The sequence below is a fragment of the Pagrus pagrus genome (genome assembly GCF_965226575.1).
Source record: "Pagrus pagrus genome assembly, chromosome: 11".
Classification (NCBI taxonomy): domain Eukaryota; kingdom Metazoa; phylum Chordata; class Actinopteri; order Spariformes; family Sparidae; genus Pagrus; species Pagrus pagrus.
The window spans coordinates 10484171-10509047 of record NC_140195.1 but is presented as its reverse complement, the minus strand read 5'-3'; the positions used below and the strand labels follow the sequence as shown (position 1 = coordinate 10509047).

The following is a 24877-nucleotide window of genomic DNA, read 5'->3' as shown; positions in this document are numbered from 1 at the left end:
AGCACATCGAGGTTACAATCACCTATGTGGACGAGTTTATAGATCCACATCGGGGTCAGTGCACACCAAGATGATTTCCAATACAAGCACAGCAGCCACACATCCTGAGAACCTGACCGACAATGTTACCCAGGAGCCTGCTCTGCAGACCTCGCAGAGAAATGTGTTGACTTGGCACCACAGGTCCCACTATCAGTGGTGCATCAGATTTCCTGCTCTCTGCATTTTGTTCCTATAACAGAGTAGAGAGGAAAAACTGTGCAAACATCATACCAGGAAAAAGCTTTCCATTTACAGCCAACCTAAGATAGCAGCTAACAATCTCATGAATCATTCAGCAGCAGCGAATTCTGTATCTGTTACTTGTTTTGGAGCAGAATATGACTGGTAAACATGGTGTAAGTTTTCTTTTTTCCCCCCCTCCAGTCACTTAATGATGATATCTACAGCCGAAAGAGAACTGCAAGCACAGCTCACAACTATTTGCATACAGCGTGAACAAACAACACACTGTACTCACGAGGACTGTAATCAAAATAAAGCGTATACTGTAGCTGACAAACACGGGAACCGAGCACAGAAGAGGGATGTAAGCCTTAGATTGACACAGAAGTCTGACTGCTATTAACATCCCTTGTGAGAGTAAAAGTGCAGAGTGAAACCATTACTGCACGTCACCCTGCACACGCTGAACAAGAGCGTACATGTGATGGATTTAAACTGCTGAAGACATTTAAGCAAAAGAATGTAAAGCAGGGTTACTCAAGGCTACATAACATGCCAAGGAAAAATATACATAATATAGCCTCGCTGCATCCTCACACCATCACCCCCTGCTATGTTTATTTTTCCTCCTAATAAAAGTTTAACACGCAGCGTGAGCTCAGCAGTTAGCTCTCGCCACAGCAATATGATCCAGAGTTCAACCCTGACTGGGTCCTTCCAGCGCATACGCTCTCAAATACTCCCACAGGGTTCAGTGAAGTATAAACCCGTCCCTATAATCAGCATCAGGATGGAAAATGCCCAAATGCGTCTCCAGTTCTGTTTGGATTCCTGAGGTGGTGATCACAATTGTGGAAAAAAACATGATATGGGGATCTGTTCCAAGTTCAACTACCAAGGAATTACAAGGAAAGAGCTTTGCCTTCCTGAGGAACTCGGTGTGGTAAATAGGACGCTTGCCAATGATTACAACCTCATATCTGTCTCCTATGAGCAGAACCACAGTGTAAGAGGGATAGTTTGAGAGTTAGAAGAGAAGATCGACACCATATTGATGAGAGTTAGCTTAGCATAAGTATTTAGGCATAAAGATACATTTTTAAAACCCCAGTTTTTGTACAGATGACTGCCAGTAAGCAGATTTTTTGTCACCTCGACAGAGCCAGGCTAGCTGTTTTCCTATTTCTAGTCTTTATGCTAAGCTAACTGTCTTCTAGCTGTAGCATCATATTTAGCACGCAGACACGTGAGTGGTATCCATCTTCTCATTCAACTTGAGACAAGAAAGCAAATAAGTATATTTACCTAAATGTTGACCTATTCCTTTTAAGGTTAAAGATGCAATATGTAAGAAGTCACTACCTGTCAAAATCCCCTGTAGCTGCCACCTAGTTAGCTCAGTTAGCTCTGCAGCTACCAGTCTGGACTGGGAGTTCAGTTCAGAAAAACGGGGGAGTGTTGGTGTTTACACTGTTAGCACAGGAGCTTTGGTCCAGGACAGGTCTGGGCTAGCTGGTTAGCATGCTAACTTCAGTAGGCTATACATCTTTGCAACACAATATAAAAGAGGTCATAATGTCATAACTGTTATTGTTTTCAAATTCTGTTGATCATTTTAATTTTGAACTAAAATTCGTACATATTGCACCTTTAAGCGGCTGACGGCTGCAGGGACTTTTTTGTGTTTTGTGGATATCTCTGTTGATGTAACTGCTTTTCTCCCGCTTCCTTACAGTAGGCGCCAGTCACTTCCTGATCACTAAGCTAAAATGACAACCACCATTTGAAGAGGGGATGAGGGCAGACTTGGCAGCACAAAGAGAGCTGTGTCCACATTCTTGGCCTGATGTAACAAAAAAAAACTTTCAGTTTGTCCTGTCACTAGAAGCCGGATGTGCCTCGTCTCCATTAATGTGAATGATATTGTTATGAAGGACATCAAGGCAGAGCCAAGGTCTGAAGTGTGTCTGTTTAAACAACATTAGCATTTTCTATTTGCCGATGGTGTTGATATAAAGATATGTGATCTCAACGTGGTTTGCATTGGGAGTGTTTTCCAGCTGTCACGTTATGTATTCAAAGTGAGCGGCAACAGTGAGTCCATGGTGGCACTCAGCTGAGGACAGAGGAGGTGGACATGTTAGGGAGTACTTTTCACAAATTTTGATGGTAACAAGTCATCTTTTCGCCAATAGACCAATAAATCAGTCAGATATGTTTACCTGTCTTGTGTGTGGTGTGAGTGCCTATTCTGCGGTAAAGTTTTGCAATTTTCGAAACAAAGGTATGTAAATGTCGTCATCGTCTAAACTTTCTCTTCTTAGAAACCCAGGAAGACCTTGTACCGTTCTTGAGCTAGGGCTGGACGATCTTTCCATAATAATGACAACAATACATTTTATTTATAGGCGCCTTTCAGAGCACTCAAGGACACCTTATGAGACAAAGTTAAAAAGAGACAGTAACGTACCAAATATCAATAAAATCACACAAGGCGATGGTATATGATACGAGCTAAACTCAAGAGGGAAAAAACTCAATGTATGCGTAATCACTATAGTCAGAAACAGACGGAGTATGCCAGCTTGAAAAGGTGTGTTTTGAGGCGAGATTTAAAAGTCGAGAGCGAGTCAATATTGTGAATGTCTTGTGGGAGAAAGTTTCAGCGGCTGAAGGCTCTGGACTTCAGGCAGATGGTGTAGTGAGTTGGATGCAGAGGAGGATCTGAGAGTGCGTGAGGGGGTGTCGATGTGAAAAAGTTCAGAAAGATACAGAGCAGGTGGGTTATAACGGGCTTTAAAGGTGAGAAGCAGACTTAAAATCAGCATGATATTTAACAGGGAGCCAGATGTTGCTGAAGAACCAGACTGATTTTTTCCAAGTCTGGACACATTAAAGGAGATACTATTCTCATTTTCAGGTTCATACTTTTATTTTAGGTTGCTAATACGTTAGGTTTACATGCTTTAGTGCGCAAAAAACACATCAGTTATCTCACTCTGACCAGAGCTGTAGCACTATCTTCCCCCTCTTTCTGAAATGCTCTGTGCTGGATTCATTCTTAGGTGCAAAACTAGCTGCCTGGCATAAATTATGCAAATGTGTGACATGGTGATGTAGTGTGATGTCACAGAATTGAAGGCGGGACTACTGACGAGGAAATTAAGGCAGAAAAGGACCAGCCAAGACCTTTTACATGCATAAGAACCTGCTGTACATAACAAACTGAAGGAAAGGAGGAAAATGAAAACGCATAATAAATAATAATATAATAAAGATCCCCTTTAAAATATCTCTTATTTGTATATTTCATAGTCTGGACCAGAGAGGTGAATCGACCACCTAACCAATCAGCAGACAGACACTGCCATCTCAAGATCAAGGTCGCTAGCATGGCTAAAAATAACAAACGTCCGCCACAAGTCATCAGAGCATAAGATGATGTAAATGGTTTTAACCTTCCAGCAGCTGCTCGGACCTCCCCTCGGAGGTTTGCAGTCAAAGACAGATTAGGAGACGACCCCAAGCTTGGGAATTCCAGGGAATCCCTCAGGAAAAATGCGTAAAGCTAGAAAAGATCTGAGCTGCTCTGGTTGGCTGCTGCGACTGTGTCGCTGACCTTGGCAAGTGGTGAAAAAATGGAGTACAGTCCAAGTACACACTATTTAAATCCCATTTCCTCTGTTCTGAAATGACCTTTGCAGATCTACGAGTCAGTCTTGCTTAAGAACACGGCATTCTTTAAATTGCTCGCCGCATTTAAATGACATTTTGAATCCTGTATCCTCCATAAACCACACTTTACATTATTAACAGCTGTCATATTTCATCAGGTTCACTGGGGTAATCACAGGCTCCTCACTAACTTCTCCGTCAGTCTACCAGATCTGGACTGAAATAGTGTTCAGACACTGTGACGGCAGAGAATGAGGGACCGATTTTCCAGGGAAATCAGACAGAATACTCCAGAAGTGCCCGGCAGCGATTTATAAACGGGGGGCATACTAAAGGTCAGTGTTACACTCTGTCCTAATCTCATGAGTCTGGTTTTATCAGCCCGCAAAGACGTACAGTCCATGAGTCATCAGTATTGATTTGCTGCCACTGAACTTCATGACACTCACATGGCCCCTGGCCACAGAGGTCAAGCATGATCACATGATCCCACAGACTGTCACAAGCTGAGTTAATGTCTGCATACTGAGGCAGTTTGGAGCTACAGCCATCCGAGTGTGAACTTGCGTAGGGCGCAGGGAGGGTAATCCTTGCGGCGTGTCTGACTATCAACATTTTTACCAGCTCCCTCGATATATAAAGCTCCACGGCATCTGCCCTACCTGCTCTGCCTGGCCTGGGGCTTAACCCATCGCCTGCAGATAGGGGCCGGCCCTGTAACATAATTGAATAACGAATCCATCCCAAGTCCGTGCCTTTTTCACAGGGGCTGGAGCTATTGCATTCCATATAACATGGATTAATGTGCCTGTCCATGCACATGAAATCCTTTAAGACCTTAAGACCACTGAGGGCTATAGCATAGGAATAATTTAGACTTCAATTTGCTGAAGTTACAGAACCTGACAAGTACAGGCGAATGGAAAAACAGCGATGCCAAAGCAGAATGATCACAGGATTTAAAATATGGATTGACCGATTTTGAAAAAAAGAGCTAAAGTAGGAGTAATTCTTTTATTATTTCATCGGCAATCGGACACAAAAAACACTGATATCTAAAAAAGGAAACTAAGTGTCCAAGCATGATTTAGAAAAGATTATTCATGCCTTTATCTCCTGCAGGCTGATCTACTGTAATCCACTTCCAACTGGCCTCCCAATAAGACCATTAGACAGCTGCAACTCATCCAAAATGCTGCTGCTCAAATGTTAACACCAGGAAGTGAGAACACATTTCTCAGGACCTCAATTCTCAGATCCTTGCACTGGCTTCCAGTTGAACACAACATTGATTTCAAGCCCCCACTTATTGTCTATCAGTCTCTTAATGGTCCAGGCCCAAAATACATCATAGATATGTTGATGGTGTAGAAGACAGATCTGCAGGGGCTGGTCAGCTAGTGGTGTCCAGAGTTGAATCCCAGCATGGTGAAGCAGCTTTTAGCCATCATGTTGCCTGCAGCTTGAACCAGTTCCCCTTGGAACTAAGATTTGACCTGAACTGTAGCCATTTTTTTTAAAAAGGTGCACTATGTAGGTTTGGGGAAGACATTTTGATCACAGGAGAAAGATCTTCATTGGCTGATATTTTTATGCCTTAACAAACTAAATAAACAAACTATCTTTGTTTTCATGACTGAATAAACTGAATAAACAAACTGACCTTAAAGGACAACACAGTTTCATACTGTTTTACTTGTTTATATTTGGCGGACCCTGCCACCTTTCTAGCTTCTAACAGTGTTCTGGGGAGTTTATTTTCCTCTGAGGACTGCTTGTTTATTCACTTATGATAAATCCAAGTATGTCTGAGTTTGCATTATTAATTTTCATTTCTTCTCCAAAACTACATAGTGCCCCTTTAAACTAAACTAGAGACTGCACTTTTTTCTCCTGCTTTCTAATTACCAGTTTTATGGCGCTTATTTTGCCTGTAATAACCTCTGTGTATGATAAGGTGCTGTATAAATAAACTTGCCTTGCCTTGGCACTGATAATCAGCTCAGCCCATAATCAATCTATATGATTCAAACCTCCACATCTTTAAAAAAGCTTGTGTACATGCACACATGTATAGAACCATTAACATGTCTGAATCAGTATGTAATTGACATCATGTCTCAATCTGAACTTGATCTGCTCATAAAGTAAAAAGGTAACAGCTGGACTGGAGATCAGTCTGTGAGGGGAACGACTGCCTTGTCCACAATCACTCACAATGGTCAGACATCCTCTCTTGCACGTTTCCAGATATGGTCAGGAAAGCTCCGAGCTGTCCACCAATACCCATTTTCTGTAATTGTGCCGTGCGTAATCCTCGGACCCATTTTTCCATCAGCAAACCCCAGTAACAGGGAAGCGTCTGATGCTCGTCTAGTTGCAACTGCGGATCACTGTGTGGCACTGTTGGACATGAACTACTTGTGGTCTGAATGATTTAGCAAGAATGACTTTAATCAACTACAATGTGTCACTTTTAAATACTTATGAAGGAAATCGGTTAAATAGAGATGATTTGATTTTGATAGAAAACAACATGACACGACATCAGATCTTACTTTTCCTGCGTGATGTGCTCCTTTATGGCTCCCAGAGTGACCAGGCTGTTGCTGCCCTGCAGCAGCCTGCAGGTTGCCAGGTGCCGCTGGTACTGATCCTTCAGACAGGCGTTCTCCGTGCACAAGTCGGACACTTGCTGCTCCAGCTCCCCTATCCGTCCCCTCTGCCTCTCCAGCAACTCCTGCTGGGTCTCGATGATCTTGTTAAGCTCCTTCAAATATTCCACAGCCCTGGTAGGGTTCTCGGTCGGGCTTTCCATGTCGCTCCGAGTGCCTCTGGTTCTTGCGCCGTGGTTCCCTGTCGTCTCGGGGAGACGCTTCTGTGTAGTCCAGGCTGGGCTTCAAGCGCAACAATTCTTCAGTGGGTTGCGCCTTTTACGCCTCGCCATTGTTTTAAGTCGATGTGGGTGACAATTCAGGATGTGAAACACTCCCGATACGCGCGTTAGAAGTCCCCACAGCGCAACAAACTCAAAGCCTCTAATCACGCGTCAAGCTGCGAGTGTCAGCAGGCATCCCGACTATCAATCAAACAAATGTGGCACAGCGCACCGCGCGGATCGGACCTGGCTCCCCGTGCAGTCGGGCTCTTCCCCCTGTTGGCAGCGCGGTGTGACAGTTCCTCTACCTTTCGCTCCTCCATGCCGTTCCCGTGACTTTTCGTAAACAGACGCTGGCTGTCAAGTAGGCGGGGTTTTCAAGTTTTATGAATCCGCAGGTCGCATCGAGCGCAATCACGGCTTTGCAGCTGCTGGAGGATGGGAGGTGAATTTAGAGTTTGTGCGCACATGTTTTTTCCACCCCTCTCCTCTGTCAGTTCAGTGCATCCACACGCATGTTTTGTGTTGTGCAGGCGTGCGCATGAGCATGCATCCTCATACAGCACACAGATCATCACACATTTTGATGACAACTTTGCTGCATTGTAGTCCTCTGCATGTGTGTGTGTGTGTGTGTGTGTGTGTGTGTGTGTGTGATGCTGTAGCACAATCTGGTAGACGCACAGTGGTGCTGCGTCTTGCCTGCAGAGTTGTTTACTATGCTGTCTGTGTATTTCACCGGCAGGCTGTACCCCCTCTGGTGAAATGATCGTGATAGATACAAGCAGCTTTTGTTAGTGTTGGAATCAAAAATGACTCCCCCCCCACCCCATCACCCCCCTACAGCACACTCTATGTGTGGCAGGACTGGAGGCTGCAGATTTGCACAAGCAGTGTCCCATGGGTGTCTGAGAGCAAACTGCAGCACTGTCCCTGCGATATAAAGGGGCTTAAGTTTAATGGGTGACCATCTCTCTCCCATCTGCCTCGCCTTGACACTCAGGCTGCAAGATGCTGCCATAAACTTAAAGGGTAACTCCAGTAATTTGACACATTTAAGGTGCAGTATGGAAGAACTGGCCACCTGTTGAAGTCATACTCGAAGCAAAAAGGGAGCAGCATGTCACCAGAGTCACCGCCCAGTTAGCCATAGTTAGCTCAGTTAGCCATGCAGGTAGTGATCCGGACCAAGCCCCCAGCACGAGCGCCAGGCCTTGAAGCCAACTTCCGTGGTGGCCAACCCGTGTTATTACAGCACCACGTGATGCACTGTGGCCCAAAAATACATTTTTTTAACCCATACTGTAACTGCGAAACGACTCGTTTGACTAACACGAGTTAAGCCATTTGGTCCAGTAAAAGGGTTAGGGTAACCCTAACCCCTAACCCTAACCCTAACCGTGTATGTAAGTAACCCTAACCCTGGGACAGTGTAGGGCGCTTAACCAGAAGTTAACCGGCTCGGTTGGCCTAAGTCTGTAGTGTGCACGCTCTGTGGGCCCCACAACGTGGAAGATCCGGGAAATTTAATAGCCAGGAAGTCGAGCCATTGAGCAGCTTTCATATGAATGAATGGGGCCCCCGTCTCCAACGCTGTGTCCACATTTAATGTAATGTCCTTGGTCCAGACTGGGAGCTCAGGGACCAGATGTGTGTTGCTGTCTAGACCACTAGCACAGGGGCTTTAGACCAGGACTGGCTGGGGCTAGCTTAAGCCCCCAGGAGGAGCTCCAGCTTTCATAGTGGCCAAACCCCGTTATCACAACAGCATGTGATGTGTTGCGGCCCAGACATACGTTTTGCCATATGCCTACATTATGAAAGAAGCAGCTGTAAACCGTTGGATCCATTTTTTGAGCATCACAACGAAATGATTGGTTTCAGTATCAGAATTTCAGCCATTCGGTCCGATAACATTTAGAAAGTCCTGAAGAGATGCACAATGAAATGAAGACTGTAGAGTGCATGCCATAAGGGCCCCACAATGCGGAAGATCCATGTAATTTTATACCCAGGAAGTTGAGCTTTGTTGGCTTCATGCGCCACTAAGCTCCTTTCCTAGGAATGAACGGGGCTCCACCTCCGGAGCTGTAACCAGATTTTGATTATTAAATCCATGGGCTCGCTGGTTAGCATGCTAACTTCTCTACAATACAATAAATAGACGATATAACATAAAAACTGTTGTTTCTTCACATTCGGATGATGATTTTAGTTAATTTCCGAATGTTTTTGCATCAATTCTTCCATAATGAGTACTGCATTAAAGAAAAGTAGTTTAAAGCCTTTTGTAGCTGCATGTTATCTTTTTAATTGCCTCCAGTGATGTCACTCAGTGGCTGACTTGCATTGTGGGTAATGTAGATGTCAGGGTGTGAAAAGAAAGCAGAATGCGTGAAATAGAAAAGACAACATCTCTGGTTCTGCTGTATCGATTTCCTCATTTGTTTCTAAACTTTTCAAAACAGGGAGCCTACATTACCCACAATGCAACTTAACCCTAACCCACAGAGTGACATCATGGGAGGCAATCCATCCAATTACTTGCAGCTTTCTCTGAAGCCACAAAAGGCTTTATACTACTTTTTTTTAACACACTCTGTAAGACCTATAAACACACTTTAATGGCTAAAATTGGTCGAGTTACCCTTTAATTCATTTTGACAACCAATGGTTAGATGATTGAAGTATTTCTATTAAATTTAAAAGTTTTAAAGCAAACACGGCCTCTGTAGGAGAATGAAAGCCTGTTTTAAAAACATGGCTTGCAGGATATTATAGACATCTCTATAAGAACTGGGAGGCAAATCAGTGACTGAGACCGAGCAATGGCAGTCTGCATTATTCGCTCTGCTCCCTGTGTTTCTTGTGATCGCTCCCCCATGGCGGGCTTTGTTATGAAAGCAATATACACGCTCGCACTTTAAAAAACAGTTGTCAAAAACTCAAACATTTTCATATCCACTCCTCTCCCATGACTCCTGTTCCCTTTTGATCATTTCATTTCAAAGCTCAGCTAACGTTTTGTATTTCTGGATACAGTTGCAGTGCAAACAGAGATGCTGAATGTCTTGTCCATGAAATTGAGATTTTTGGTTTTGTGGCACACCACCTGAAGTCGGCACTATCTGATCTGAGATATCTTGTTTTTAATTTGGAGGCAGAGCTGCAGAAAAACAGTGACAGCGGGAAGGAGTTGACATGGACTGCAGATGGATTTGGTTATTCTCTGTGGCTCCCATAATCCACATGGCGCGAGGCCAAGGAGGGCTGCAGGAGCGTCAACATGCCACCCAGAAGGATATACAGTTCACAGCCAGCATCAGCCAATAGTCACAGGGTGGTGCGTGTCATCGCTGCCAACTGCCACACTTAATTCCTCACTTCTGACGCATTTCTTTTTAAGTGGTACACCCCCTCCCCAGGAACCGCACATATCATAATCAGGTAAATGTGTCTGTTGTGGGCCGCAACTGCCACGTTCTTCAAACAGTGTTAAAGGGAACGCAGACAATCCTCCAGCCAGAAGGCCTCCAGTCAAATCCATGTGTAACAGCACATATTAGAGCAGTTACAGTGTCCTTCAGTGAGATGTTGAATCCTTTCCAGCTCTGGCGCTGCTGCTCCTCAAGTGACCCTGCGAAGAAGGAAAAGGGGCTTAAAAGAATACCACAAAAGAAAATCACATCATAAAATCATATTCCTCTAAATCTGATACTTTCATATTTTCTTGCCCACAATTACACCACGCAGCTCCATCAGTCACACAAACGGTAGATCTGCTAGCACAGGAACTCGTGACTTATGGACGAGGAATGCCAGCATCCACAGGATATCAACCACTTCAAAACATACAGCCTGTCGCTATTATGCTCTTGGGCTCCCTCCTTTTCTTCCTTTGGCTGACCAGTCAGATGCGGGTGCCAGGGCGGGTGCCAGCCAGAGAGATTTATATTGTGAAATCGCTCATATATTTGCACTGAGGCAAAGCCACTCGGAAGCGCTCTTACTTGAGCCCTGCAAAACATTTGCCAGCTGCGATGGAAGAAAGGCCCCAATCATTTAACCAGCGGAGTGGAAAACTTTTTTTTGTTGTTGTTCAGAGAATGCCAAATAGTCTCTGCTGGGCCCTACAACCACCTCATACAGATGTACGTTTATGTGATGGATCTGAGCTGGCACACAAGAGGGAACATTGTAGGCAATAAAGTAATTAACTCAATTTTCTGATACCACTATAAAACATAATTAATGTCATAAATACCAAAGCCAAACAGGTTAGGGAGTTTCCTCCTGCAACTAATCAAAACAGCAAGAACACAGAGGGAGCTTGATGAGGTTTGCATTGACATTGGTGTCATTTTTCATATAAATTCTGCAACGTTACCTTCAGCCCTTCTCTTTTCGTAACACCGCTTTGAGGGATCACTCCAACTTACATAACCAAGGAAAATGCTTCAAGTCCCCCTCCAGTCAAAAGTGTGTTTTTGTTCTTGTTCCTCCACTTGAGTGTTTGAGCTTCACTGTGTAAAAGGATGTTTGTGCAGTTTATTCACCGCTACACGTGTAAATGATCACAAATCATGCTCGTAGGCTACGAAAAGTCTGGAAGCCAATCCATATATTGCATCACTGGTATCCTAAATTTTGTCACTAAAGATTTACATTTTATTCACAAATGTATATCGGGTCTGAATATTGTTGGGTCTCTTTGAGTACTAATACCTGGTATTGTTATCGAAATTAAAAAAGTAGTTCTGCCATCTCATGACTCTTCTTTTTGTTTATTAGTTTGTACCCAACTGACTGGTGAAATATTGTTATTACGTTGTATATAAATGATTTAAATTTGACTAAATGGCCTTAGTGTGGTAGGCCTACATCCCCCTGCAAAAGATGGCAATAATTTTAAAATGTAAATCAAATTAATGCCCTGTTGATCTTTACAAATTAAGATTCGATAGTCTAGTCTAGCCAGTGCTGAATAAAGAAATGTGAGACCCGTCTTGAGTAGCCTATATGCAAGAGTGGTGTGTCCACGTAGACTGAGACTGGACTCCACAGTGAAGGAGGAGACATCTTGTGTCCAGCAGTTAAACTGAATGAGTATATTCAGGAGTTAAATGTTACAATCGATCTTTATTTTTCTGCAAATATCATGTCAGACACACAGTAGAGAATGCGTATGTATGCCTTATCGCATTTGTGGATGGGATCTTTAAATGTCTGCCACTAAATCCAGTTCAACTAAGTCACAAATCACCAACTACTACAGCTTTCAGTGGGCTCAAAACAGCAACCTCTGACTCCCCTCACAGGCAGGTGTGTTTTCCAGGTGGATCTTCTCACCCCGTCCTGACCACCCCTGGGAGGCATCCTTACCATTCTCGTCAGGTCTCATTCATGTCCACCTCGTTGATCCCCCCCCGCCCCAAAACTGACGGCACAGTAAGCCATCTGGAACAGCGGCGGTTTCCCTTCGCCCAGGACGCAGCAAACAAGATGGCCCTCAGCTCGACAGGCTGACAGGTGGGGTCCATGCAACCCGTGTGCCTTAATGGAGAGAATAAATTGAGTGTCATTTTAGCTTAACACGGATGACTGCCTTAATGAGCTATAGATATACTGTACGGTCACGTCCGAAACCCACATGCCGCTATCATTTGATGGGAGTAATTTAAAAACAGTCATTTCCACTTGTGGATTTCATCACGTTTTAACCAGAGCAGACAGTAAATCAAAACCAGGGTGCTGCTGCTGCGTTGCTGAGGTGGACAGCCAATCAGCTGGTGTGTTTCTTTACTCGGCAGTTAACATGTTGTCTTTTCCTACATCCTAAGAATGCCCTCGGGCTCCTGTTGTGGCCTTAGCCTGAGCCACACAGCTGGTCTTCCTGAGCATCCTCATGAACACCCCTCAGGCATGAGCGAAGGTTCTCTGCCTAACACCCCCTCTGAGAAATAAAGAGCATGTGGGGAAATAATGCAAAGATTAGTGTTGGTGCTGTCTATGTCCCCCACTCTGGATTACTTTCCATATGCAGCAGTGCATGTTTGTGGGTTTTATGTGTTTGTAGACATAATTTCCGCAGATCCCCGTGATTAGCTTTTAGTAACAACAACGATAGAGCTGAAATGTTGTACATATGCCAAATATTCTTGAGTTTTTGCTTCTTTAAATGTGTAATTTGCAAGAAATGGCTCAGTCAAGCGGCCTCCCAATGTACACGGCTTGACACCAGGCTGGACCGAACACAGCCTCGGGGGACTGACAGATGCCAGTTTGAAGACTCAGGGATTCAGTACGGAGGTGACTTACAGCAACTCCGGTCAGGATTGTGACTCCAGGGATGAGAAGACACTGCAGGCAGGGAGGGACAGGAAAGGCATGAAGTGGCAGAGGACCAACAGAGAGTTGGGCATCAGCAGCATGAAAACAGCACAAAGAGCGGGGATATTTTCACGTCTTACTCTGCGAATTGGGGATTTATTTTCGACCAAGGCGAGCCAAGACTGTTTTGATGAGTTTTATTTTGTTTGAAGTGTGAACTGGTTCACCATACAGTAAGTTAACAAGGTAATTAAGCTCATCTGAGTTTAGTTAAAGAGAAAAACTTGAATTTAGACACTGCGTGGTTGTAGTTTTCTTTTTAGTAGGAACATAGGTGTAAAAATATCTCCTTTCCTTCTACTGTATGAGTTTTTTTGTTCACTTATTAAACTAAGTAGCAGACTGGCAGCTTCTTGCAGCTGAAAGGGCCGTCAGACTACTGCCTCTTGTGGTATAAAGTAGTATCAACAAGTTGCCCCTTTAAAAGTGCATATTTTCTGCTTTTCTTTGCAATATGTCAACATGAATATGTAAAGGTGTTTGAGTGTTGGGTAGACATATTTCTTATTGTTTTGGTTGTTTCATTTCTTTAGTTTTTGTTATTTTTATGTAGCTTCAAAAGCTGAGGGGCACATGCATTTTATTTCATCTGAATGTTGTTGAATTGTAACAGACCTGCGGTTTGTATTTAAGAGTGGTGTTGCACAAAATACCAATTTCTACATCTTATAATTGTTTATATTTTGTATTTTTTTGTGAAATTGCCCCTTTAGATATGCAGATTTTATTCTTTTATTTGCAATGTCCACATGAATATTTATGTTTTTGACTTTTGGTTAGAAGAAACTAGCAATTTGAACATATCATCTATAAATGGCACCGACCCTAGAATCACTAAAAGGTGTCGATGTTTTAACAATACATTTTTCATTGAAAATGCACATGATGTCAGATGGTTGCAGCCCTCAAGTGTACCACTCCTGATGCCTTGCCACTTGACAAATAATTCTGTGGTGCACAGTCTAGTCTGCCCAGCTACTCATGATTGTGTAGCAGTTGCTGACACGCGGAGGGCGTACAAATAAGGCGGGTGACTTGGACCCACCAAAGCAGTGTCACAGACAGATGGGAGATATTTGATCAGCGATCGCAGACCTTTACACATCCGCAGAGAGCCAGAAACAAGACCTCCTTTCTAATCCCCTTGGTCTGTGTGTACAGTATGTGTGAGGCTTTGGGATATCTGCTAATTTAGTCATCACCGAAGAGGAACTTTACATTTCCATACAGTGCTTCACTTGCATTACTAATTGCATTCCTTGTGCTGTGATTCAATGACTTTGCATGAATATTCCTGTTTAACTGTTGTCGCCTTTACTGAGAAGTTACTTCAGTGTTTCTCCGTATAAACACAACAATCCATGAAAAGAACTAGTGCACATGACGATAAAACATTTACACAGTGAGAGCCAAGAAATGTGAACGAACACCAACGGCATGAAAGCAGTTTAGATGTAAATGCAACAAAGAGGTAAACAAAATGTAGAAAGGGCAATTAAATGAAACGGCACTGATGCAGAAAATGAATTCATGGGGATGTTAGCGTGGAAGAGTGCAGGTTGAGTGAATCAGTGTTGCAAGCTACCGTATTTAGTTCAGACTGGATTTACATCTGTATTTCTAATTAGTCAGAGAAGAAAAGCAGCTTTCTGTGACTGATCAACTGTTCAAATTCTGAGTGTGCGTGAGAACATGCATGTTATTCATGCTAAACTCTGAATTTAATTAGATGTAAACACTTTTAGGAATGCATCTGATGAATAATCACAAGACCGATGCTGAACGTGAGAAGTAAAAACTTTAATTAGCAAAGACAAGAGCATATTCACACAAGCAAACAAACTTGTGGCTGTATTATGTGCCGAAAGCTGTCCAGATATGATTGTAAGGCATGACTATGAATCTTGAAACACAAAAACAGCACTGATGCCATTTGATCATCACACACCTCTTCCTGTAAAACTGAATTTCACTAGCTAACATAAATACGATTTCCTTGTCAACAGTTTTTTCTCGAATACAAAAATATCTCATTTAAAACAAAGTCACACTTTTATGTCCCGGCAATCCAGCGATGCTACAGTAATCTCTTCTCGGAAATGTGGTCTGGACAGAACAAACATTACATTTTCAGAAATGAGAACAGGTCACATTTGATTGCTTTTGCACTGAATCAACACCGGGATATAAAAACTGAAGGACGGTTCACATTCCTCAACTGGTTCACATTTATGTATTAGAAAGAGCTGCATGTATTATGGCTCAAAAAAACTCAGTAATGTATAATGGAGAAGTAAAATGCCCAAAAACCAGAAATAACGGACCTTTTCCAAGTTAGGATTATGCACATTTGGAGGGTTCTTCATCTATGGACGGTTACAGTGGACAGCATTTTCACAAAATGTATAAGCTTCAACATAACAGGACAAATTTTCACTCATAAATTAATGTTTGCCTTTTGTGATAAAACAATAAGGTTCATCCTGAGTTATTACATTTCACACGTAAAATAAAAGTAGCACACAAAAACAAACAAGCACACAAAGAAATCTGACTGTTTAAGCACAAACTAGGGATCTGGCTTTTTAAGCAATCTTCAAAAGATGTCAGTAAATAAGTGGTTTTATATAAGAATTCCCATGGTAAACAATAACAGGACACACAAACTGTAAATATATATAAACCATTTCCACACACAAAAACGCACACACAAAGAAAGTAGCCGTGTTACCTCAGCTTGCGGCTCTTAAACGATCTGCTATTCTGAAAAGCGCCTGTACCGACGAGTAAAGACAAATGAACACAACTAAGACTTTGCAGTCACATCCCACAACATTCATACTGAGGGAGAGAGGCACATTGCATGAGCTTTAATGGCCTGTGGTGTTGTTCTTCTGAAGAATAGAGAATAGAGACAGAGAGCTTTATCAGTCTGGAGAATAGAGACGCGACCTGGGGCAGTTGGAGGCCATCCTTGGCGTTAGGTGGTTGAAGGTATTTCCGTCCGGCGAGTTTAAACCTGAAAAAAGCCAAATATAGCACTGGGTAAAGAAGGTTTTTAGGATTTATGTCTGGACAAATATGGAAGAATTGTATAGGATTTACTACTTGGCTTAAAGAGTAAGAAATGAACAGCCTTATTGGTATTGGTGACGCGTATGAACCTCTCCTAAACATACTGTAGCAGCCAGAGCACAGGCTATAAATTAAGACATCAAACACCTCCTGTGTCAGCTTCATTCGCAATAAACTGGAGACTCATGGAGTGGTACAACTCGTTCTTTTGCTAAATTTTACATCCAAACAAATTTGCAATGGGTGAGGGTGCATCTCTTCTGAGACAAGAAAATGGTCCTGGACGCTGTATAACCTCTTCAATTTTTTCTTTTCTAATTAATTCTCAGTGGAGTTTTACAGCCCAGTAGCATCACAAACTTCTCTTTATCCTTTTTAACCGAGATGGAGCTCAAGGACCGGCATTTTGTGTTATATCCTTTTGCTGTCTTTATCAACTTAATAATAGTGACAGTGTCCTACCTGAAGTAGGTGGTGGTGTCCTTGTGGTGAAAGCAGGATGATGAGCCTGTTACCTGAACACCGAGTGAACGACTGCAGGGGAGAAAAACAAATTTAAAACCACTTCATCGAGGTGTTTGAAAAGCTCTGAATCGAATAAGCTCTTGGGAATCACAAAATGTCTTCACAACCTCAAGTGCTTCAAATTGTGACCACCGATGATGAACACAAACAGAGATTGTCCTGTTAGGACAGTTCTTCACTTTTGAAGGGATTTGTTCCTTTTGCTATAAAAGACGAGCTGACCCTGCAGTGCTATTTGCAGCGCTGGAGACATTCAAAGTAAAGCCTCAATGCCTTGTACACTTAAGTTGCAGAAAACTAATTCCATTAAACAAAGAATGACAAGCTGAAGCTGAAAAGAACTGACGTAAATCCTCATTATTCCTCACTATCATACTAAATTATCCAGGTATTCAAACCCTAATTAGTTATTACAGAACCTCAAAATACCTCAGTTTTACAAGCATAGCTGTTCGTAACAGAAAAGAGATGACCCACCGATTATAATAATAGCTGTACCAGCCAGCAGGGCGAACAGGGTGAAGAACATCATCTCATAGGAGTTTATAAAGCTGTGCAGGGAGTGGCTGCCCTGCGAGTCCGGAGCAGCAGCTGCTGAGAGAGAGAGAGAGAGAGAGAGAGAGAGAGAGAGAGAGAGAGAGAGAGAGAGAGAGAGGTGGATGAGATAACAGGCTGTCAAAACCTCTTCAAAGTGCGGAGAACAACACACTAACAAATATTAGCTATGGCACTGAGGGATAATGATGCTGTCAAAAAGTGGTAATGAAATTTGAAATTCCAACGAAATTATGCTTTCTGAAAATCGGTCGTGTCCTACAGATGACAGACATGTTACTGAAGCATAAATTGAGTTTGACTTGTTAAATAAGTTGTTTAATAAACTAAATATAGAAGATTATTATAACCATGCTGAATCAAGGACAATTCACAGGCTTCCTTTTTTCTATTTTGAATATTTTTAGGTCTGTCACCTTCTATTTGAAACTACTGCACAACTACTATACAATTTTATTTGGCAAGGAAACGCTGTATCGCTCCTGATTAGCAGCTCGGCACCTTGCACGGCAGCCTCTGCCATCGGTGGATAAATGTGTGTGTGCAAAGGTGAATGTGGCAAGTGCTGTGAAGTGCTTTGAGTAGATGATAGACAGATACAGGCTAAATCCCATCTCCAATTTTTACCCCTACCCCTTGTTGTCGAGAGCTTTCTTTCCCCTCAGAACAGAGTTACAAGAGCCAGTGTTTGAAATCTCCTGCTATGAAATGGGACTTCAAGACCCTCAACCGCCATCCGTTGTCGTCTACGGCGTTTACATAACAAATGCAACCGTCTGTATCTGTGGTGAATTCTCTTGTGTTCTCACAGTGTTACTGTGGCAGACCTGGTATTATCACAAGGCTGCTCGCCTTTTATCTGATGGACAGCATAGACGATTAAAATTCATTCAGAACCACACACTATCAATCAAGTCATCAAATAAAAAAGAACACTGCTTCATTACAGGCTAACGACCCGTGCTGCTACCCTGCCAGTCTACACTGATATTAGAGGAGTGGTACCAACTGAAGCAATTTCACTGCTCGACTTCAGTTCATTTTTGGGCGTCACATGGCATCAGAGGAGGGAATGCAACATTGAAATACATTAAAATGAGGGAATATCATGCAAAAATGAGCCATAATAAATGTAACATTAGCTGGCTAGCTAGTTAGCTACCGAGAGATCAGCAAACTTGTAGCGAATGTGTTATGCAACAAAACAGACCATTACGCATTGAACGACAGAGTTCACATGACCCTCAGATTTAAGCTTCTGAAAAGGGCCATGTACTCGCAACAATTCAACCCAACAAGAATCGAGACACTCTTCACGTAGGCATGAACACGGCAAATGGAGGGGTAGGGCTAAATTGTAGGGGCAAGGGGTGTTTAGGGATTAGGCCCACGTCCAAGTCCAAAATTCTCAGTGTATAAGCACAACAGGCCCTGACTTGTACACCACTGAAAACGTCCAGTGCATGCCCTGTTTTCCTCTGTACAGTGGGCCACTGTTGTTATCTTTACTTAAGTGAAATGAGGAAAAACCTGAGAGCTATGCTGAATGCACAATCATGACAACAAACCATGTGAGAAGTAATGTGAGGAAGAAATTCGAATTTTGGAAAATGTGGGATAAAAGGTACAGTACGGCTGTATTGCTGACATATTGTGAAATGCAACTGCTTTACAGCAATGTTAGTTTGTCACTCAGTGAGGCAACGGATGCACCAGACATGACTGGAACAATGTTAATTCTGCAGTAGTTCAGGATTAGTCCATGCAGTGTGCATTTAAATTAATTCAAACTAATTACACGTTAGTCCAAGCTGGTTCAAACTTGATGGTTTGCAGAGGTGACAGCCCTACTACCTTTCCTGTGACCTCACTTTTAAGCAACGAGACCTTGTGTCCTGAGGCAGAGACTTGTCATTTGCACTGAAGGGATATCTAACCTTGCTTGGCAGCATTGGGATCAGCCACGTGAATCAAAGTGACTGGGATGGCGAGAGTCTGGCCCCAGGAAGTGCTGCTTATGGAAATAGAAGCAGAGAGCGCTGCCTGAGGATCCACAGCGCTGATGGTGTACTTTGAGAAGCTGGGGAAGTCATGGTGTACCTCCTTCTCTTGGACGGCAATGTGGGGAGAACTAGACACCACCTAAAGATGTGGAAAAGTGTTATATATATATAAATACTTTGTTTGTAAAAGGACATTTACCTAAACAACATTAAAGATGAAACAATAGGACATTTTTATAAGAGGTTCTGCAGGCAACAATGTTTATCCTGACCTCCATGTTGGACAGAGCCACAGTCGGGCCATAGATGGTGAGCTCAGCTGATGGGTGCAGGTTTGAGAGCAACAACTCAGTCTGGTCAGAGTAGAGGCCTGGCTCTACGGGCAGCACAGCACTGACTTGTTCCCCAGAGAAGGCACTGCCCTGCATGCCTGCCCTCACCAGCAGGTTGGTCATGGACATGCTAAGCACACGGGTCTGGTGGTCAGTCATTGGCTGCAAGGTCATGGAACATGTGTAGAGGCCTGTGGCAAGAGGAGAGAAATGTGATGGATCAAGATAAATTACTTATGTGTGCATTTGGGAAAAGAAATGACTACAGTGTCCCTAGTGTAAATGTCATCTCAAAAAGGTGCACAATGCTTTTTAAAAGTAGTATAATGTCTGTTCCCACTCAGTTCTATAATTTGTCAGGATCATTTCACAATCAAATGCTCCCATTAGGACCTTAGTAGGATGCAGCTGAGCGATTACAGCCTTGTACGCACACAGCGGATCCCCTCAGAAATAAGCCAACAACCTGGGTGAATTCCCAAACCCCAAACATGATTAGATCAGTGCTTTCAAGCAACAGTGGCTCTCTGCAGTTCAATACATCACCTGGACACCTTTTATAGTCTCTGCTAAATTTATTCCAAGAGCAAAGCAGGTATTGATTATGCCCTTGTAAACAGTATTTTCCTGTCCAGCCATGCAGAGCATACGTATAAACAAAGTGCCTACTAGGTAAGTTTAAAAGACATTTTTTCATTTTTGTTTATTTGGAGAAATTTAGAGTGAATCTTAGAGGGTAGAAAATTATGCGAATGTTAAACCAACTGGTGTTAAGGACAGTTAAGAGATGGTCAAAGGTAGTCTTTGACCAGTACTTTAAAAAAAATAAAAATGAAATCCCTTATTTAGATGAAAGGAAGAATTGCAGGGAGCAAATACAGCCTGATGCAGTGTATCTGAGCAAAATGAAATGACTCAGGACACATCGCTTCTTTGACCATTAACATGATGTCTGGTGTAAATCCCGATCAGCCTTACCAACGCTGGAATCAAAGCTGGTGTGTGTTTTGAAGACATCATTAGCAGAGAAGTCAACAGCATCGCTAGTAAAGCTGAGATGACAGCTGACAGTGGTTTCTGGCTGCAGCTGAGAAATAGCTTCAGTCTGGGCAGAGGAACAGGTTCCTGCAGGGTAAAACACACTGGCATGAGATACAAATCATTTGAGCTTCATTACACACAGAGTCTTTAGATTTTCAGTCAGGCAGATATAAATGAGATTATGGATTCAAAGCAAAAGTTCGACATTTTGGGAAATATGCCTAATCGCTTTCCAGTATAGAGTAAGATGAGAAGGCTGATACCACTCCTGCATTTTTTGTTAAATATGGAGCTACATCCAGCAGCTGGTTAGCTTAGTTTAGCACAAAGACAGGAAACAGGGGGAACAGCTAGTGTGGCTCTGTATACAGCTAACAAAAAATTCTCTGAAAGTGTCTGGAAGCTTTAGTCTCAGTAACTATTTTTCAAGGAATTAAAAAGGTACCTTCAGACGTTTTTTGTCAGCATTTCAACACACATTTTTACATATAACTGCTATGACTGCTACGTCGTCGGTCCATCTGCGGTATGCTTTCTTCTGTAACGTCAACTAATGTTGATGTGTGAAAGCAAAATTACATATTATTAAAACTGAAACAAAGTAAAATTCACCAAAACAGCCTTTGTTTGTCTTTTCTCCTTCATCTCTGCTTTGGTTTTAATAAATCCTCAATTCACTGAGTAAGATGTGAAAATATTCCAGTTCTACAAACTGAAGCTGAGCCCCACTGACTGCAGTGAGTGCCCCCTGTCAACCGATTATTGCGGTGCAGGCAGACTCCCATCAGCTCATAGGGCCACTTAGCTCGGCAGCTAACTGAGCTACTTGCTAATGGCAGTTGGTAGCTAGTATAGTGAGCAGCAGTAAGTGGTCATGTTGCTTCTATAGTTTTGGAGCTACCTTTGAATTCTTTCTTACGAATACTTACTGATTAATAAGGTGCAATTTGGTTACCATAGATAGAGGATAGAGCCAGACTATTCCCACATTTTCCCAGTCTTTGTGCTAAGCTAGGCAAAGACGATGCTGGCTGTGGCTTCATACAGACATTATGTTATTTAGCTCCTCATTTAATGCTCAACAAGAGAAGGAAATTGATTTTTATTTTTTATTTCCCAAAATGTTGAACATTGTGCCTTTTCTAAATCAAATTAGTTCAGTACCAATGAGGTTAGTTCCTCTCTCTCTGGTGGTGAGTAGGACCTTTGTCTCCTTGCCGTTCTTGACAGGTGTAGCCTGCGCCATAGCTGCTGTCCTCGTAGATGCTTCTACGAGTACCTACAGAAGCATACGGAGAAAGAAAACAGCAAATAAAAAGAAGGTTCAAGTGTGTGCCTGGAATAATCACATTATAAATTACATCCACACTTAATTGTTCACATCAATCACACCAGACTGTCAGTGAAACAAACCAATTAAAACAGCTGAGAGTTTAATATAACATTACTGCTGCTTCTATCAATGTCTCATCTCACACTGTTTAAGGAATATATCCATTCAGTTCGTAAGAATGAATGTGAGCTTTCTGTTTAACATAAAATGGGTTACTCCGAATCTCATCAATTCTTGTCCTGCCAGACGGAAGTATTCATATTAAACTGCAGGTTACATTCAGCTCACGAGCAGGAAGGATGGAGTATGGTGACAGTTAGACAAGACTGAGCCAATTAATCCTTTTCCAAACTCCATCATGTATGAGAATCTCAACAGCAGTAACATCATGCACACGCATTAGTGTGATGACTGAAATACTATGCACCTGTTGTGAGTTTATTCTCGTTATGATATATTGCTGAAGGACTGATACAGTATGATGCACTGATGGAGAAGATCATAATCTCTGCAGAATAGAGATGTCAAGAGTAGGAATAAAGAAACCAGAGAGATGCGCCGTTTACATAATTGGAACACTCCAACTGGTTTCTTGTAGCTCATTCATCACAGCCATGAAGAAAAGGGAACCTATATACCGGAGTATACAGGGTCTGTCAGTGAAGCATTGCAGCTGAGATGGTCATTATTTCCTACTGATAAAATACCTCTGTGTATGTTTTCAGAACACCAGGTATCTCGTAGTACACAGTGACCGTCCCAGAATCTCTCGCTACTGCTGCACCACTTTTAGGGTCCACCTCAAGAACACCATTAGCAGAGGAGCTCCAAGTACCATGAGCACCTGCAGAGAAGGGAATATAATACACAGACAAAAAATAGACTTAAAACTAAATCGTCTTACGCAAGATTATATCATAAGGATCTCTTCAGCCAAGAAAGGTACTATAATTCAAAAGGTCTTAAGATAAATAGATATTTAATCCTTGAAGAAACAATTCAATGCAGAGCCATCTTTACACTGTCAAGGCTGAAGGCAATTCTTCATTAATTTTTCAAATGTCCTTCCTCTTCTGATCACATACACAAAAACACAACACAGTTTGAGCGTTGCTGAAAAGAATAGGTAGATCTCTCACCATCCGGGCTGGTCAACTGGGCATTGAAACAGACCACATCGCCCACCACCAGTCTTTGGGCCTCATATGGGTAGATGGCATGCTTGACAGGTATTGGAACGTAGTCGGCCACACCCAGGTTTCCACTGTCCCACACGGCAAGAAGAGTGAGGCCTACATTGATGGTCCTCACTGTCAGAGTGTGGTTACCAGGCCCGATCCCAACCTGCACCAGGTCATCCCTGTCGGACAGAAGAGGGGGAAAGGTGAATTATGGACTAGCTAATCATTTTTTAAAATCAATTTTTAACTTAACTTTTAACAGAATGTGTTCGACAGTTTGTCTTTTACTATGACTTCTTTTAGAATTAACTTTGTTTTCAAACATATTAAGGAGTCTACATGTTAATTTTAAAAATACACAAAACTCAAATAAAGAACTTTTATTTTAAACATGTATGTTTTAGGAAAAACAAAGAACATAAACACAAACACATAGTCAATGCCCTGCATTCATTTATAGGAATCTATTTCTATCTACAGCTCAGCATAGAAACACTGTCTGGGGAAACAATACATTTGTATTAAAACACTGTTACTTTGGAGGATACACAATTATTTGTCGAACTCAAGACTGCTGCAGGCTCATATTAGCTTCAGCTGAACTATTTTTATACAGAATGAGGACTGTGGATGTTGTCCCCCCTTCAGCTACATTCGACAAGATTCCAACACCTTCTTTAACATCAAATTCAAGGACTTTGCCACTACCTTCCTGGCCCAATTCCCTGAAAATCAGGGACCCAACACAGCATAATTTACGGTATGGATCCAGATTAATTACTGCTTATTTACGACTACACTGGGAATATTGATAACGAGGACTAGCAGGCTTTACAGAAGCTCAGAGACAAGAATTAAGAGAAGGGCTTTAATGTATTAACACGTCTTAACTGTGCTGTGTTACAATGATGGCAAAAAACTGTGAGGGACACTTGTGCAGACAGCAAAACAAAGCCTATAATATCAATAATTTATGTTCTTGCATAAAATATATAAATGCAAAAACATTTCAAGTCTATTTTTCCCTTAATTTTGAAAAACTTTAAGGATTTTTCAGATCCATGGGAACCCAAATTGAAATTATTATTGCTATACTCTCCATTAAAGAAAGTAAGTAATAATAATGAATATGGTAATTAATATGATTTATTAACAGATGTCAATATGTGCCGATATGAAGTAATTGTAACAGGTTCAGGATCAAAGACCACACCAAATATCTCTCAATACCTTGCTGCGACACCCCTCGCTCTCGTCATTGATCCACATTTGACCCTTTGTTGATCCCCTTTATACACGACCCCTGTAATCCATTAATCCATGACCGTCACACATCCCACCACAGCTCATCTGTCTTTCCAATGAACTTGCGTTACGATTAGACAAGCTTAACAAAACAAACTATTGAGAAGAGTTCTCATTCCTTCATGTAGTTCAGTTTTTTCTTTTCTTGCCAAAATAGTTCTCAGTCTATTTCTCTTTTGTCCCCTTAAAATGTCTCCAAAGCATTGATTCTGAACAAATAGGGCCAAACTGCTCCAACATCAGATACTGGTAAAATCAAATTGGCTCCTTGGAGACTCAATTGGATCTAATAACAAAACTTAGTCCCAAGACTGTAAGTCCTTTACCACTCTGATTTTGAAACTTTTCCCCTAAAGTTG

At 42.2% G+C, this 24877-nt stretch overlaps 2 protein-coding genes across 3 annotated transcripts in view; both read right to left on the bottom strand.

Moving 5' to 3' along the window:
- The window catches only part of LOC311265214 (IQ motif and SEC7 domain-containing protein 1-like), a 96830-nt gene extending 89564 nt beyond the window's left edge, over positions 1-7266 (bottom strand). The window contains 1 exon segment of the mRNA XM_084366622.1: positions 6459-7266. Within this exon segment, the coding sequence (XP_084222748.1) occupies positions 6459-6718 (260 nt within the window). The 5' untranslated portion in view covers positions 6719-7266.
- Positions 7267-14947: 7681 nt separating this feature from the next.
- The window catches only part of nup210 (nucleoporin 210), a 28045-nt gene continuing 18115 nt past the window's right edge, over positions 14948-24877 (bottom strand). The window contains exons 32-40 of one of the 2 annotated variants that reach the window (XM_084366849.1): positions 23172-23392; positions 22740-22876; positions 21864-21978; positions 20637-20783; positions 19599-19849; positions 19261-19465; positions 17246-17362; positions 16706-16777; positions 14948-16187 (exon numbers count right to left, since the gene is read on the bottom strand). In XM_084366849.1, coding sequence (XP_084222975.1) covers positions 16755-16777; positions 17246-17362; positions 19261-19465; positions 19599-19849; positions 20637-20783; positions 21864-21978; positions 22740-22876; positions 23172-23392 — 1216 coding nt within the window. In that variant the 3' untranslated portion in view covers positions 14948-16187; positions 16706-16754. The remainder of the gene's footprint in view (positions 16188-16705; positions 16778-17245; positions 17363-19260; positions 19466-19598; positions 19850-20636; positions 20784-21863; positions 21979-22739; positions 22877-23171; positions 23393-24877) is intronic. The other variant, XM_084366848.1, reaches the window with a different exon arrangement.